Genomic DNA, 16889 nt, shown 5'->3' with positions numbered 1-16889 from the left:
TAAGTGCACGAGCGGCAAGAGTTGTGGGATACGCGGTGGACGGGAAAGCGACCATTCCGCGATAGCCACAACAGACGAACGCCCAGCCGTCGGCACCGCTGCCTCGTCAGCCCCGTCGCGACGGACGAATATAGACTGGTACGTATGTGCCGTATTTTGATTACGGTTAATAATAGTTCAATTTCAGTAGCAGTATCACTTATGCCAGTTGGCCGGTGTCGTGTATGGAAAGCCGTTCGCGCGAGCTGTCTGCTTCGACCAGAAAGATACGAGCGTCAATGCGCGGTGTTTACGGCATTTTTTTCCCCAAGGTCAGAGCGATTTGACGAAGTCGGCGACGAGCGCCAGCATGTCCCAGGAGTGAGCTAACGTAAGGGTCCCTGCCGTAATCACTTCCTCGGAAATGAAGCGAGCACACTCGTACTTCCTTTAGCTCTCTTTCTCCTCCGTTTGCAAAGTTCACAAAACGTAGCCACTTGCTTCGCCTAGGTTCGTCGTTGGGCAGCACATGAAAGGAGATCTCCTCACCGGCGGGGATGTCGCACTCCCTCGACGATTTGCCCGTACTACATGGGCATTTCAAAACGCAGCAACGAAATTTCATTGTAAAGTACTCGAACAAACTGAAGTTTTCAGTGGTTGTAAACTGGAAACGAGCTCGTAACGACAGCAGCAAGCCAACATCATTCGAAACTTACGCGACGACTGGCACTATCTCGTCGCTTCTTGCTGTTCCTTACTCCCCTCGTTTCTATTTTTACCTTTGCTGGTTGGCGATATGACGGCCAACCTCCTGTGAAGGGATTACGATACGAAGCAAGGTCGCGGCTGTGCGTGCTGGAACGGTTCGTTGGCCCCGAAGAGCCTCGAACCCGAAAATTCGTCTGCGCGACGGCGAGATGTCGAGCTCGGCCGGCGCTAGTTTCGTACGCATTGGCGCACACCGCGCACACGCTTGCGTGTTCGTTCGGACCTTCAACCGTTTACTCCACCGTTCTTTGTCATAAAAAGAATGTGCAGTATGTTTCACGGACATTTAGCTCGCTATGCAAACTGTAAGCCCTGCCTAACATGCGTTTGCTTTTGCCGGCCTCCGCCAATCGCAGAGCATTCCCAAGTGACATCACAGGTTCTGTTGCGGAAAATGAGCTGGTGGGTCGCATGGTCATTTCCTTTTTTCCTAATTATGTAGCTTATTTGAGCGAAGTTTGCGTTATAAGTGGTGTCGTTATGGTTCTAACGAGGCAATCTTTCGAATGAACCAAACTTGTGTTTTCTCTTCATGGCTCCTTTAAGGTCTCCAGCGTACAGTTCCACCACGTATTTGCATAGCATATTTGCATAGCATAACATACCACAGCCGCATACACGGCGCGCGACCCCGAATATTTACATGCGATCATCACTGACTCGGTTGGTTATCTTCGTCACTAACAATCTGAACGCGGGCACGCCAGTTTTGTCCTCAAATGGAGTTGGACAGCGAGACATGAACAGAAAATTGGTCGCTTCCCGTTGAATTTTCTCCCATCTTCACACTTCGCCAGATTATTTCCAAATATTATTGGCGATTCGCTGAATTTTTTCGCTTTGCATTAAAGCCCCCCTTCCCTCCCACCCGATTTGCCGTCCAGCCCTCCGCCATGTCCGCTGCATGCAACTCGGCCCTACACTTCAAAACGTTGCTGACCCTCATTCTAGCCTATTAAGTGTGAACTGGGAATATATGATGCAAGATCGTAATTAAGTTAAGTGAGCGCAAACAAGGAAAGCAAGCGGCCTCTCGGTTCGCCCGACCACTTTGTTTTACGGCCACTAGTTTCGGAATAGCAAAACAGATTTCACGCTTCTTACGCTCGCTGAATTTTGTCACTGAGACACGCAACAAAACGGCAAGATAAAGCTGCACCATGTATTCGTAACGGCGACGCAAAAGAGCACTACTTAATGAAAGCGCACGCATAGTGCGCAGGTACGCAAAAGAGCGGCGTACCGCAGCAGGCGAGCCAGCGGTCCGCCGGACTCGCTGGCTTTTAAAGGGCCATCATCGACGTTTGCGTCACTCTTCTTTTTTTATCCGCTGTTGTTGAAAAGTCCTTGTTACCTAGAGTAGCAAGTAGTTTAAACTAGAAGTTTCACTTCAAATTTCACTTCATACGACCATCGATCGGTGAACCAGCGAGTGGCAGAGCGCCGTCACCGTCCCGGCACTTTCGTCGGCGCTGTAAACGTATTTAGCGCTGCAAAGCTTTTTCCCCTGATGCCAAGTTGATCGTCGGAAGAGACCGGACTCGTCAGGGATGGGCTGGTGACCATGTCCGAAAACAATCGGGAACATCGAGCTCATTTTGCTTCTGTCAACACGGGGTCCTATGGGACCCGCGCAGCTTTGTACTACCCGGAAGTAGTGCCCGGAAGCCGCTTGCGCAGCGCCCCCTGCGCAGCGCAGGAGGCCTAAGAGCAGCGCCAATGACGCGCCCAAGCCGTCTCTCGTTTGCGTTTCCTGCCCGGTGCGCAACTAGCATGTCGCTGCATATCGCTGCATGGAGAGAGAGAGATACAGAGGGACAAAGATTGAGAATAAACGTTAGTTGAAGTCAAGAGGTGGCTTGTATCGAAGCACTACGGAGGCGTCCTCAGTCCAAATGCCTTGAGCGCGGGCGGTAGCGACAGCCCTTTGGCCCAGCCGAAGTTGGTCCTCCGGGCCGGTGCTCGCCAAGGCGCCCTCCCGAAGCTCAGCAGTAGAAAATAGGGCGGGGGTATCAGTAGTAATTGGTCGCAGCCGAAGAACATGTATGGAGAACACGGAATGCCATAGCTTTGCGTATTCTCCGCAAAATCGGCAGAGCGGGGAGTTCTGGCGGCTAAATAGGTGGAGCTAGATAGGATGGGGGAATGTATTCGTCTGGAGAGCGCTGTAAGGATTTGGCGTGCCGCTCCCATGTTCGCGCGTCCTGCAAAGTTTCGCGGACTGTCTCGGTGTGTAAGAAAGCGGCCGCGGACAAATCGCAACGTGCCTGTGAACCGCCGGTGCGCGGGCGTCTCCCTCTCGGGGATTCAAACTTCGGCGGCTGCAAAACTGTTCGTGTAGCGACCTGCCCGAAGGACGCGGACGTCGCGGCCGAGATATCCTCTCCCCCTCTCTCAGACTCAGCAAGCGCTGCTACTGCCGGCCCCACACGAACTCGGAAAGAGCGTTGTGTGTGCCTGTCCTATTTGCGTGCCGCGTGCAAATTAGCACGGGACAGGCGCAGCCGTTACCTCTATTCTGTATTAATACGCCTCGAGCGCTGCCTGTAGGGGTGCCACTGAAATCCCCCTAGCGGCCCATTTCGAAAGCAGTGGCGGGAGTCACCGGCCCGCTCACCGCTGTCGCCGTTGCTTTTGAGGCACGTTCGCGACGCGACTGATATTTTAGATGCGACGCCGAGAGGAGCATCTCTTGCTGGGGCCCGGCGGCCCTGTCCTGCGTCCATCTTCGTCGTCGTCCGCGTACGCACAGCTGCGTCTCTCCTCCGCTCACCCCCTCTCTCCCTCGCCGTGATAGCGCACCCTCTCCCGCTCTCTCACTCCTCCGCTCTCTCACTCCTCCTGCGTGCTCTCTCACTCATCCGGTGGGTGGCACTGCGCGCGGCGCAAGCACGCTGTGCGCATGTGCAGCGCCCTCTCTCTCCGCGGTCTCCTCTCCTTCGGGCGCGCTGCGCATACAAGCGCTCCGGCCGGTCTCTCAGTCGATGGTCGTCCGCGCTACGCTTGCTCTCTCTCTCTCTCTCTCTCTCTCTCTCTCTCTCTCTCTCTCTCTCTCTCTCTCTCTCTCTCTCTCTCTCTCTCTCTCTGTCTCTCTCTCTCTCTCTCTCTCTCTCTCTCTCGCATTACCCGACGATATCTCACGCAATTCGATTAATCGACCCAACGGAAACGCACAATGGAACTCCCTTCAGCGTCGCATCACACCAGGGTTCCCGCGAGGGGAGGTGGGCGTAATTTTTCCGATAGTATGCGTTGAAAATACATATTTATGTGGAGAAATCACTCTGTTCGTAAATGTGGTGTATTTACGAGAGTGTAAATGCTTCTGACGCGATCTTATTGTGGTACATTCGGTACGCATAAAACCCAGGTGTGTGTCACAAGCCGCGGCATCACAAAACCGGCATATATGCATGGAGCTGATTGTCATTCCACTGCCCTGAAATTTACTAGCAGTACCTCCGTAAGCAGCGTTCGTTCAGATGCTCATGCTACGGCTATATATACACTGCGATGTAAATCGGTTTCGTGTGCTTTCATAATCCAGCGCAGCACTCATACCTGACAGCACGCCAGCTACGCTTCATATCTCAGATATTGATCCCTATCCTGGACAGGCCAATGCGGCATAAATTTCACGGACATTCTACGCAATAAGTATGATCGATAATGCAGAATTACATGCGGGAGGCAGCACAAAGAATTTAGGGCTGGATCGTCTTGCCGCGAGGTAAGTTTTCCCAGACAGTCATCGGTATATGTACCCTACCTTATATCCGAGGCCGTGACTAAACGCTTCTTCGAAACATCATCATATGATACAGGGAGCCTGCAGAATTTAGTACAAAAGTGAAATCAGGAGGCCTTATCCGAAAGAACACTTTTCCCACGACACATTTAGTCGCTTGTAAACTGATCGTTACTGTATACTTCAAACCATGTGTCTGCCGAGTGATCAGCTGTTCGTTAAAGTCGAAAAACAAAATAATGATGTACGCTCAGCTTGTGTGTGATTACTGAAACGGTCATTCCTTGATTTCGCTCCGCATTTGTGCACGATAGTTAAGGGCCCCTCTCCTCCCCCTCCCTGTCTTGGAAAATATCAGTGCATTTCGCATCTAGTTGGTCTAGTGAGTTCAACCTAAGCTTGCTTAAGTTAAGAACGTCTCTAGCATTTCGAAGCTGCACTAAGTTTTTTCATTGTCGTACGAGCTTCCATTGTCATATTGCTTCCGGACTTTGCAGACCATTTCTTTTTCAGTGGTTTCATTAACTCTCCTGGGTCCATGCTATCAGGCGGAAGTGGGAACATATTTAACAACCCACACACTTGAAATATACTTAATATGTTCGCGTGGCCTCTATTTCTATAAAGGCACAAGTTATTGTCAGGTATTAGGCAATCACCTCCCCGAATGATATTTTTCTGCGACGTATACATTCAAAACAATGCCGAATTCGTTGTCCGCGCTGCAAAATGAAACCAACCTCTCACTGTGCCAATATTAGGACTAAACGAGGCGTCAATAGAATTCACTCGCGCCTGAGATATTCATGGGTGACAATGGTGATATGCCGCTGCCGTCGCCGACGCCCGTAAGAGCGATGAAGAAGCGCGCAGTACCGCGTCCCCGGTTAGCTCTTGTTAGCGTTCGAACGCTCTAATCAGGACGCAGCTGTTTTTTGAAGTGCCTTAAACGTACTATTTGCTTAGAGACATAACCATAACAAGATGCTTAGGGCGCGGAAAGGCAAAAAGAAGCGAAGAGAACCAAAACATTGCATGAGCCACTATCAGCTGCGGAGCAGACATCCCGTAAGCGCCGCGGAAAGGCGGCGGCAGGCGGCGCAGCGATCACGATGCTCGAGGCGTATAAAACCGCCCTTTCGGCGGATAGTTCGTATTCATTTTGGAGCAGTGAATTCATGCTGTCGCCCTGCTCGAGTCCTGTATAACCTCGCCCGGAAGGGTGTTGTTCATGTATTGCTTCGGCTCATCTCTCGTCATTCAGTAAACCAGTTAAGTTTGCCTTCGGCTTCTTGTCGTCACCTCCAAGGCAGCAACCTTTGCTGGCCGCTCTTCATCATGCTACCTCACATGACGGAGGCGACGGAACGCGGTTCGGGGACGCCTTCCCGTATGTAAGAGCGCGTAAATGGCGTTCGTGCTCTCGATGTAGAGGTTTGTGTGGGGGAGCAAGTGCCTCACGCGACAGTCTGCCGCGCAGTGTGATGTCTGAATAAGAGGTCAAGGGCTGCATGCGCTCGGGTTCGACAACGCTCACAGTGCCCGCTGTGTGGATGAGTTCTCGAGCGATGGAGTCAGCCCCCTCGTTTCTAGGGATTGCGTGATGTGCCGGAGCCGATACAATCCTGATTACCGTCCTCGTGGGCTTCTGCTGGATGACGTGTAGTGTTGTTGTGTGCAGTGCCCTAGGAAACGAGGGGGCTCACATCCAGGGGGCTAAATACGCGTCCCCCGGATGTGAGCCGCTTCATGTGCCTTCTCGTTTCCTAGGGCACCGCAGTGGCCAGGAAGCCACTCAAACGCTATCTGGTGTCCAGTGTCGTTGGATAGGTGGTGCAAGCACGTGCTTTTAGTGCCTTATTTCGCACATCAGGTGCAAGCAATGCCATAGCGGTTTATCATCATGTTCAAGTTAGGAAAAATAACGGGCATCTCTTTCCCTTCACAAATAAAGTTTGTGATAGCCACTGCTTCCCTAGAACGCTGTGTTTGGTTATCAGTCACACTTGAGTAACATGCATGATGCCGCAACTATAACGATGGTACTAATTTGCTTAACCCGTCTCTCGTCTTTTTCAGAACATCATCACGCCTTCTTACACCCCACAGACACTGAGCTCAGAATGAAGCGGAAAGAGCGACTTCCACTGTGACTATAGAATCGTTATACCAATGACTATATACGTCTCAACACAGCGCTCACAGGGCCCATACCTGTTTCGACTTGGCGCTACCATGAACCCGTATTGCGGGTTCATGGTAGCGCCATGAACCTGTAACTGGGGATCACCGAAAACTGCGGAACACCTTATGTTAATTTGTCCCGCTTATAGGCAAGCAAAGAACCAACCGTCTTGCGAAGAAACTCGAGCGCCTACGCCCAGGACCAACGACCTCAGTTATAGGTACTTCTCGTCCCTTGGCCCTCCCATCAGCTCAACGGGGGATGTCGTGATGCATCAGCGGCGTTGTTCGATGGTCTATAGGGAAGATCAAGGTCACCGAAATAATTTAGACTAATACCGGGGTCGTCAGACTGTTTCATAAACTACTCACACGAACTGAACGTTCTGTTTTATAAAGTGCGGAGCACTTCAGGAACTTGCTCGTTGTAGTTCGTCGTAGCTGGTCAGGGCGTCACGTGGCGTCACGCACCCAAACAGTCACGCGGTATCATGCACCAAAACAGACGCTTTGAAAAGATACCCGCTTGTCCCTCATTTAGCCTTCAGGCCAAAAGTTACGAGGATACTTGAACAAGAGGTTTATATAAGCAGAACCGTTCGAAACGTTTCGAACCGCTGGTACTAGTCATACATGTCCCCATTATTTAGGGAAAAAAAAACGGCAGGTACATTTGAGGCAAAATATATGTAATTAACAGGCAGTCTTCGCATTCATTTAGTTACGAATGTTCGTTTGGTTGGTTTTTACAACAGTAAGCAAAAAAAGCGGCCGCGGAAGGAAAAAAAAACGTGTTCAAAATGGCAAATATAGGCTGCTGCACGTTCTATATGAAATCAAGCACAAAAAGAACAGAACTCCCGCTCGTGCTATTACAAGCAGAACAAGAAACAAAACATAAATCGAAGGATGCGAGCTGTCCCAGTAGAAGCCGTGCAAGCATATTAGCCTTCGTGTTTTGTGCATGCAATAGCAAATGCAGATCTGGTTGCCCTAAATGTTATTGAAATAGTTTCAAGAAATAGGTCGGTTAGCTTCTTGTGCTTCAGGTTGCTTGAAGCACAGCATAAAACACACCATTACTTTCTAGAAACAGCAAATGACGTGGAAGAGTCGTGGTGTATTGGATATCTCCGAAAGAAAAATGAATGCTGCACACTTTTTGTTGCAAAAAGTTAGCCCGCATAATTTATTTTTATTGCAGTCGTTATAACACGCCGCTGCGCAGTGCTTGCACAGTCAGTAGACACCCCTGAGAGCCCGTTTGAATAATTTGTTGACACTATCTGCAAAGAAACAAAGAAATACTATTAGATTTTTGCGTGGTTTTTAAAGATGACTGAGATCAATGTTAGTTGCTTTCGGGAGTCCTGGAAACAGAGTAGATAATAAGATAAGCATGTTCAACACTAGCAGGAGAATTATCATAAATCAATTAATCGAATTAACGTAACGTGATTAGCTGTCATACAGTGTAGGAAGAACTTTACTGCTTACATGTTCATGTTGGTAAAATAGCCGAATTAAAAAAAAAAAACTAAATAGGTTTTAGGTCTAGTCGCTCGAGCTTGAAACTGCTTATTAACTTTTAACAAGCTAACAAACGAGCGCTTAAAGACATGAAGGCTTAAGACTTAAAGACAAAGATGGTATCTACTGTGCACGTTCTTCTCCTGCGCGGAAACGGGTATTCGGGGTCGCATTTTCTTGCGTTTGCGTTTAGTGCTGGAGGTTGGTTCAGATAACACGCATCTTCCGTGGATTTATTTCTAGCCCTTTAGTTCTTATTGTACATTATAAATAGATTTCAATAGTTTTTAAAGCCCAACGAATACTGCGGGAACGTTCATGTAGAGTTGGCCGGCTTACCTTCCTTAAAACTTAGGGTCTCGCACTAGCAGAAGCGCTGGCGCTGGAGCCACTTGACCTAGAAAAACACCCCAAGAGCGACCAATTTAAGATGTCACGCGTCCACTCAACGAAAAACTGAGATTTAATTATAAGCAATGTCCACACTATGCGTTACCACCAGGAAACGTTCGAAATGAGGCTGCAAAGGAAAGTTTGACATCCACCTGAATGCAGCCGTACGGCTACAAAGGAAAGCTATACAGCTTCCTCAGAAACTTCGCAGTTGAACAAAAATTCGTCCTGGTCCAGGATTCGAACCCAGGACCACCGCTTAACCGGAGCAGTCGCTCTACCAACTGAGCTAACCAGGGGAACCTATGAGTACGGGCAAACGGGCCCGAGGCTAGTCGTTTGTAGCGTGAGAGCAAATTGATCAACTACTCGAAGTGAACACAAATGTTAATATACCAGATTTAGGGGAAATCCCCAAAGTGGAGTAACTTTTCTTCAACTGCGAAGTCTCTGAGGAAGCTGTATAGCTTTCCTTTGTAGCCGTACGGCTGCATTCAGGTGAATGTCAAACTTTCCTTTGAAGAAACTTACTCCACCTTGGGGATTTACCCTAAATCTGGTCTATTAACACCTGTTCTTCACTTCGAGTTTTTTTTTTTTTTGCGATAGTATGCCCTTTGGCATAAAGTATTAGAGGTACAAATTGGCACCCGTTTCCCGGAGGAAATCCAGAAGACAGCGCTCTCGTGCTCCAAACGACTAGCCTCCTGATTAGCTCAGTTGGTAGAGCGAATGATCCGGTTAAGTGGTGGTCGCGGGTTCGAATCCTGGACCAGGCAAATGTTTCTCCAACTGCGAGTTTCTAAGGAAGCTGCATAGTTTTTTCTTTGTAGCCATACGGCTGCATTCAGATAGATGTCAAACTTTCCTTTGCATAAACGTACTCCACCTTGGGGATTTCCCCTAAATCTGGTCTATTAACACCATGAGGCTGTGTAAATAAAAATGTGGTGGAAATACAAAAAACAGGAAAACTCAATTCAGAATGTAAGCAATATAAAAATGGGCATATTGTTACTGATGATGTTTTAGCGCTTAGAAATTAAAAATGTTTTCTTAGGGTGTTCTAAAAAACCAAACCTAACAATTAGCGTATGGTGTTTTTATTACGTCAGAATCCATTCCAAATGATTTGTCAAATTAGCCGTTCTGATATTAGGATTAAACTAAAGACGGCATTTATTCGTCTGTAACCAAAGCTGACATGGAGGTCATGTGCGATATCGTCCTTTTTCTCTTCTTGCATGCTTTCATTGATATGCTGTTTTTATATTTGTAGCACAATTTCAAAATGAGCTTGTAAGTAGTTATTAATTATGCTAGAAGAGACAAGCTCGCGCCAGCTCACAACCGCTTCTCTAAGGCGCCCCATCAGCAGGGTTCTTGTTTGCAATACAAAATAAGCTTCTTTCGAGATTGTACTTACATGTTACTTAGTCACTTACCAGCTATATAACAACATAATCGGTTTTGTGCCGTTATGTGCGTCCGCATATTAACTAATATTAACTCATTTGACCTTCACAATTCTGTATCGGACCAGTACACTCTTCTTAGCTTTAATCAGGCGGGTGGGGTGGCTAGTGCAGACGTGGTTAGTAGTTCGGTGAAGGTACAACGGTACCGGAAAAGTAAATGCGTGTTTCAATATGTGGCTCCTTGCCTCCACGTAGCGCACATTACTAGGCGCGATAGCCGCACAGAATTCCGTGAAAAAGTCGCATCCTGTTTTAACAGTACATGTAAATATGTCTATATGGTTTAAATGGTAACGTCTAGCAAGTCTTGTGTGTTACCTGCTTGTCCACGTTTTAAATATTATAACACTCATGATGGGGCTCACATTGATGTAGGCACTGGATTTGCGCTGTGTTAGAGCCTTTTGGGGTTGACGCAACTAGGCTAGTGTATCCAGCGTAGCGTAAACATTGCTGGTTTGCGCTAGGAAATGGCCTGCCATCACTGGTGCGCAATATTTGTTCCTACTAGGTGACACGTAATTTGCTTTTTTAATATCCCCTAGATAAAAATACGAATCCATTGCACAAAAAAGAAAATACGCCTCATTTTTGTGGCACCTCTAGTTTGCTTCCCTGTGATTTGGCATAATTTTTAATTGCATAACAAGAACCTCCGAAAATTTGGTAAAAAATATGTACCTTGAACTGGCCCTGCTAGCTCCGCTTGACGATCCTCGGCGACTTCCCAGGGATAGAGAAGTCTGGGAACCAGATCCAGAAGCTCCTGAGCCTCCCACGCCGAATGCACTTCCGAAACTGGGACCACCGTATCCACCATAGAAGACACTCGGGTTGTAGCCGCCGTACCCGCTCAATCCATAAGATCCGCCAAAACCATAAGGTTGATATACTTTGCCATAATAGCTAGGGGTACCGTAACTAAAGAATACTGGATAGTAGCCGCTTTGTGGGACATTCCCATAAAAGGTGGGTCCGTTCAAAAAGCCTCCGGTAAATCCCGGTGTACTTGCTGAGAAAGTGCCGCTGCTTCCTGCGCTTGGCCCAGAGCCGGAAAGTTGAGATCCGCTTCCCGAGCTTAAACTTGGGCTTCCAAATCCTGCGTTTGGTTGGGAAACACTGCCTAGTGATCCTTGCACCGGGCTGAGACCGAAGAATCCGAAACCATGTCCGACGCCGAGACTAGAGCTTCCAGATCCGCTCACGGGGCCGAAGCTTCCGGCTCCATGAGCGGGTCCAGATTGTGAGGAGACAGAGCTGCTTCCAGCCCCCCTGGAGGGAAATCCTGCTTGTCCAGAGAAGAAAGGGGAGCCCAAACTGAAGGAACCTCCAACAGCTGGTTGACCAAAAAATCCACCATATGCGCCACCAAATGGTTGTCCCGAGAATCCTCCAGCAACTAATCCTGCCCCCAATGGGCCTGCATTAGGTGAACTACCCAAGGAAGCACCTGCCGGCGCGTTTCCACCGGGGAGGCTTAGGCCACCTCCATTGCTTGACGCAGGTCCACTGCCTGGCCTAAGGGGGGCACCAGGTACAGCGCTACTAGACTCCTTGTTGGCCGCATTGGTCAGCGAGGCTGATATTGAAACAAAGAGAAGAAAAAAGAAACAAATGTTCATAACTGTAGCAACATAGACAAAGTGATGTTACCGCACCGTCTCATTTTATTAAAATAGTGCAACGTGGTGCAAAGTAATTTAGCAGGTCAAACGAAGCTGTCAAGATTTCTAGCTACCATTTACAAAGACATGTGCATACATGACTGCGCACATGCATGCATGGGCATACATTAAAGTCACGTGCATTATGTGTAAGTGGTAGAGAAAAAGTTTTAAGGAGTACTGATTCGAAATTTCAAAGCTGAGATAACAATGTAAAAAAGCTTCCTTTCTATAAGGAGATATCTCCCAGCAAGTTTCAACAGTAATCGTTCAGCATCACATATTTTAAATCCACTTTAACCTTTGCGCACACGAGAAAGCTCAGAACGGATACCCTATCGCAAACGGCATCAGCATGACGCAATCTACCCCTCCTGGCCCCAAATTGCCGACGTGAGAGCCCCCGTGACGTGGCCAACGCGCTGGCTGCGGTTGGCGCGCGCTGCTCCTGCGTGTGTATCACGTCACGGATTTGGGAGGAACGTCATGCTGCCCACGCGCGTGAGGGTACTGGAGTCGCCCGCGTCCATACTGAAAGTGGTGCGACAAAAGCAGTGACGCCTCGAGCGCCCTCTTGTCACGGCGGCCGCCTTGGTGTTAGTTTTGTCGAAACCGCAACTGACACAAATAAACGAGGCTGTACGTAATTTCTCACGCTGCGATTGACCATCTAATGTGCCATTCATGATTAGTGGGCTAGTAGCACCCAAAACAGAAAAAAAAAAACGTAACACTGCAATTTTGTGCCAGTGCTCCTTTAAGCTTAACGGGGGTTCACCTGTTAACATTCCTATGGGGCTTACTAAATTTTCTACGGGTCTCAAAACCATCGTGCACGAATAACAAAAGTTTCACAAATACATAGAGATGCTCACAGCGGGCTAGTTTGCTGATTTTAGAAATATGTTCATAAATATGTGTTCGTAAAACCAATGCATTCAAATGTGTTTTTTCTGTACATCCAACCCTCATGTAATACCCCCAGTGGGGTCCTTAAGGAAATAAAAATGAAACGAAATGAAGTGGGACTTCTGTACTGAAATAAATACACCTAAATCTCACTTGCTAGACAGCTAGCGCCATCTATTGAAAACTAGATGCGCCAAAATTTGTTTCTTGATTATTTTTGTTTTATTAACGAAGTGATTAATTTCTAAAAGAAGCAAACTATGCCATTAGAAACATTTCTACGGATTTGCAAACCTTTTCGTATTGGTGCACAGTGCTTTTTAAGCCCATTGGTCATGAATTAGTAAGTCCCACAGGGATGTGATCAAGTGAGTCCGCCTTAATGTTGCTAACTATGCACTGCAGGGTAGCTACAAGGATGTAATTTATAACGTGCACTTTCTTCGCGAACCTCGATGAATTAGCTACCGCTTATTTCACGTTATCACGCGAAGTTTTGTTCCTTCAATGACCCCATGTTCTAGAAGTGAATTTTCTATGAAGCTACCACTGCGCATAGAATTTGGTTTTAGGCTGAATTCTATGTCAATATGTCCTCAATGCAAATTGAAATAGCGTAGTGTTATATTTCCTTTTGACTAGGCGTGTACTTGAATTAAGTTGTCTTTAAACGTACACTTTTCCTGATGCTAATACGTTTAACACCTTAAAATAGATGTGTTCCAGACAATAAACATAAATTGCGTCCCATGTTTCAAGGCAAGATATTTGTTTCCTATTTATGCCCTTTGGAGCTGTCAAAGCAATTGTATTGTTTCGGTTCTCTAATAAACTTTTAGGTGTCGGTGTACTGATAAAACATAAGTGGTACACCAGCAAGGGAACTAGTACTACGTTTATGTATGCGCAATGTCTTTTTTAAAACACTTATTGCGCATGTTCGTTTCACAAGTAAACTACTACTGAGCGTTGCCTTGACGTGTTTCGACAAAGCTGTTGTACTTCATTCTTATGAAGACTAACGTTTACTATTCTAAAATGATAATATTTTGTCCTTTAAATAATTTAACAAAGAGCCTGCAAAAATTAAACATCTTTTTCAAGCAAAACATTTTTTTTCCACCTCATGTGTGAACCGGATAATGCAATCAGACGCGCGCAGTTAATTAAAACAAATAAAACCAAAAGAGACCTGGCCACTGTTTTAGGCATGTGACCATCACGTGATATTGAGTACATAAAGTGTTGTTTATAGAGGTTTTATTTTGCACCAAACTGCTGGAAGATGCGCAGTAACATCCAGTCATAGCCATACATGCAAATGCATCGCTGTTTGTCTTATTCGGGAACCCTGTTCTGTGCACTACTTGACGATGGTTACGAAAGGGCTCTTTTTTGTGAAATCATGCGCACAAGGTCAATTTTCTCTAAGTTGCTTCAGAAGCGCAAGCTGCCAGCGTTGTTTAACTTTAGCGCTACGGAGATTTTGAAGCTTAATGAGCTCTTGCAGTGAAAGCAACATACTGGTTATGACATCTAAAATACAGATGGGCACTAGAAAAATCGGGACTAGATGTGGCGCGTTACGTTTTGCTTACAAAATGACAAACGTAGTATACGACGTGAATAACTGTGAACAGTAATCAAAGCAACGTCTTGAGAATAATTTTGCCAAAACATAGCCTAAACCGCATCCTCTCTTGGTAGTCCACCTTACAGTAGTTAACCTCTACGTGAGCTAAGTCATCGACAAAACTTTTATAAGGAAGTAGAGAACAGTTTTTCGAGCTTCACGCAGACGTCTGCATGGAAGCGGAAGGTTAAACGTCACTAAAATCGGCCAGAAAACCCTTACACGAAGAAACTATTTGCGTTAAAGCAAACGAGACTGGCACTAATAGCAGAACTAGATAACTCGCATAATATGTAACGGTACCACGGAAAGTTGGTGGCGCTGTTTAGAAGACACGTTAAATTCGTCCTAAATTCTTCTCCAATGCAAGGCTGCCAATACGTAGAGCCCGTAATAAAGCACTTGTAGGTGAAGCAAAGGTAATATGCTGAAGTCAAGAAAGCTCACCTGCAGCCAAGAGGGCGACGGCGAAAAAGGGGTTCATGGCTTCCCTGCCTTGCTTGCTGTCTCTTCTCCGACAACCCGCGGAACTGCGGTTTCTGCACTGCACGAGTCGGTATTTATATCATTCCCGGATACACGGATTAGAGAAAACAAAGAAAACAAAAGAAGATCGAGTAAGGACATCTGATAAGGCATATTCATTGTCTGGCGTGTGAGAAAAAAATAAATGTATTCGCCCGAAAGCTTCCGCTTCGAAGAAAGCCTGCACTGGAATCGCAAAGAATGAGCATTCTTATAACTTTGAGCTTTCATGTAACTTTTTTATCCGACTGCTTTGTTTGTTTGACGTCAACACCGAAACGCATTGGTGTCCCTTCTGCATGCAAAAAAAATGGGGGGGGGGGGGTAGAAAAAGTTCTTGCGTCAATAAAAAGTGCAGACTATTACCGAGTGTTAAAGTATTATATTCTGTTGAGGAAACGCGTGTTCCTTGATAGGCTGCGAGATATGATTTGGTTCTTTGGTCGGCGTCGCCAGCCGTTGTATCCCGGCCTCAGCCGGACTGCATTCAAACTAAGCTGCCTGTTCTGGTGAGAGAACATGTCTCATTTGAGGCATCGTGTAGTTGATCTCTTTCGTACCTGCACTTGGCTGGCACGCGCGCTCTGCTTGTGGGCATGTAACCATTCGTCTCACAGATGACAGCGCCATCTGCGAACTCCCTAAACTGGCGCTCGCAAGTAAAAAACGCACGAACTACCGAGTGGAAATTGTCATATAAATTCCTAAACTGCTCTGCTGCATACCGGATCCTCTTAAAAGTCGTCTTTCCTGAGTGTATTGCTCGGGAGTAATTTTTATGCAGCATATAAGTAGGCTCATACCAAAGTAGGAAGGCTTTAGGCTAGGTTCTCTTAAAGCGAAGCTTGATATAGCTAGGCGAACGAAGCATCTGGTGGTCCTGCGTGCGCAGAAAACTCCTCCGCATAAATCCGATACGCATGCGACAAACAAGGTTGGGAGAAAAATGGGAAAGTATCCGGCTGGGTTCAGCTCTGCCGCAGCAGAGCGCGCGCGCACAGTTACTGCGGAAAGCCCAGATCAGGCGATAGCGGTGTGCAGGGGCGATAGGCTGTGCGGGCGAAGCTGGGTCAATGTGGCAGGGACAAACACCGCCTGCGCTTTACAGAGTAATTGATAGTCCACGCTTCATACGTACAGTCCTCGTCAAAATTGTCTAGGCCATGCAGAAAGTGCACAGGCCGCAAAAAATCGCATTTGCAAGCTAACGTCCCGAGCGAGGCTGAAACGTTTTACGTCGGAAAGCTAGAGAAAACACCTTTCTTTCTTAATGTCATAAATCTGTCACCGTAAAAGGTTAAGCTTCCGCTTTCAATTCTTTGTGGGCCAGAAGGTTTAGGCTGGGCCTAGAAAATTTTGACAAAAAGTGTACTTCCGAGGAGCCAGCAGCTTACGATCAGCGAAGCTGCGAGCAGGAGCGAAAACGAAAGAAAACGCCACAAACGCGCAATGTATAATAAAAAAATTGGCGCAGCTTGCACTAGTGGTGCAAGGCTGGAGAAACAGCCGAGCTGGGGTTAGACCTAGCTTCTCCCCACACTGACAGCGGATCCCAGGAGAGAGGGAGCAGCCGGACCCCAGCAGTGCAAAGCTGTTTGGTACGGCATTGTAAAGCAAAGACGACTAAACAATGTACAGTGTTTTATTCAGTTGAAATCATCGTCATTTCATTCATCGTCGTCTTTTGACGGCACAGCCGCGTAGTGCAGATCCTCTTGTAGCGCATCCTCGCTTCGGTAGACCTCCACTTCTTCGTCAGCTGGTCCGGTGGCCGTCTCCACTTCTAGATTATGGAGGAATATGGCTGGCCAGATTCTTCGTCATCGTCTTCGACGCGGTGGACCCGTGGCGAGCCGGTCGCTACACGACGACGGCAACGAAGGCGGGATCTCCTCACGTGGCGTCAGTCGACGCGCATGACTGGACGACGCCGGGCCGTCGCCGCTCGAGGTTTTCTGTCTCCACAGGATGGATTTGGGTCTGCCCAAAGAACTGTGCCTTTAAACGGCTTGAATGAACCATAAGGAGTTTCTCATAGGTAAACACCCGCCGCGCGCTACAGCTTCGCTGTACGG

The 16889-nt window shown here is 47.4% G+C and overlaps 1 protein-coding gene across 1 annotated transcript; it reads right to left on the bottom strand.

Moving 5' to 3' along the window:
• Nucleotides 1–7858: 7858 nt before the first annotated feature.
• On the bottom strand, nt 7859–14808 carry LOC144152270 (uncharacterized). Its single transcript, XM_077683504.1, has 4 exons — nt 14737–14808; nt 10765–11662; nt 8552–8609; nt 7859–7968 (listed from the first exon to the last, which is right to left on the bottom strand). The coding sequence occupies exons 1-3, from the start codon at nt 14771–14773 to the stop codon at nt 8564–8566; spliced, it is 981 nt and encodes a 326-aa protein (XP_077539630.1). The 5' UTR covers nt 14774–14808; the 3' UTR covers nt 7859–7968; nt 8552–8563.
• Between the last annotated feature and the right edge of the window lie 2081 nt (nt 14809–16889).

Source organism: Haemaphysalis longicornis, unplaced genomic scaffold, assembly GCF_048455015.1.
Source record: "Haemaphysalis longicornis isolate Haplotype H1 unplaced genomic scaffold, Haemaphysalis longicornis Haplotype H1 scaffold_9, whole genome shotgun sequence".
Taxonomy (NCBI): Eukaryota; Metazoa; Arthropoda; class Arachnida; order Ixodida; family Ixodidae; genus Haemaphysalis; species Haemaphysalis longicornis.
Note: the sequence above shows the minus strand (reverse complement) of the source record. Positions and strands in the feature narration are given on the sequence as shown.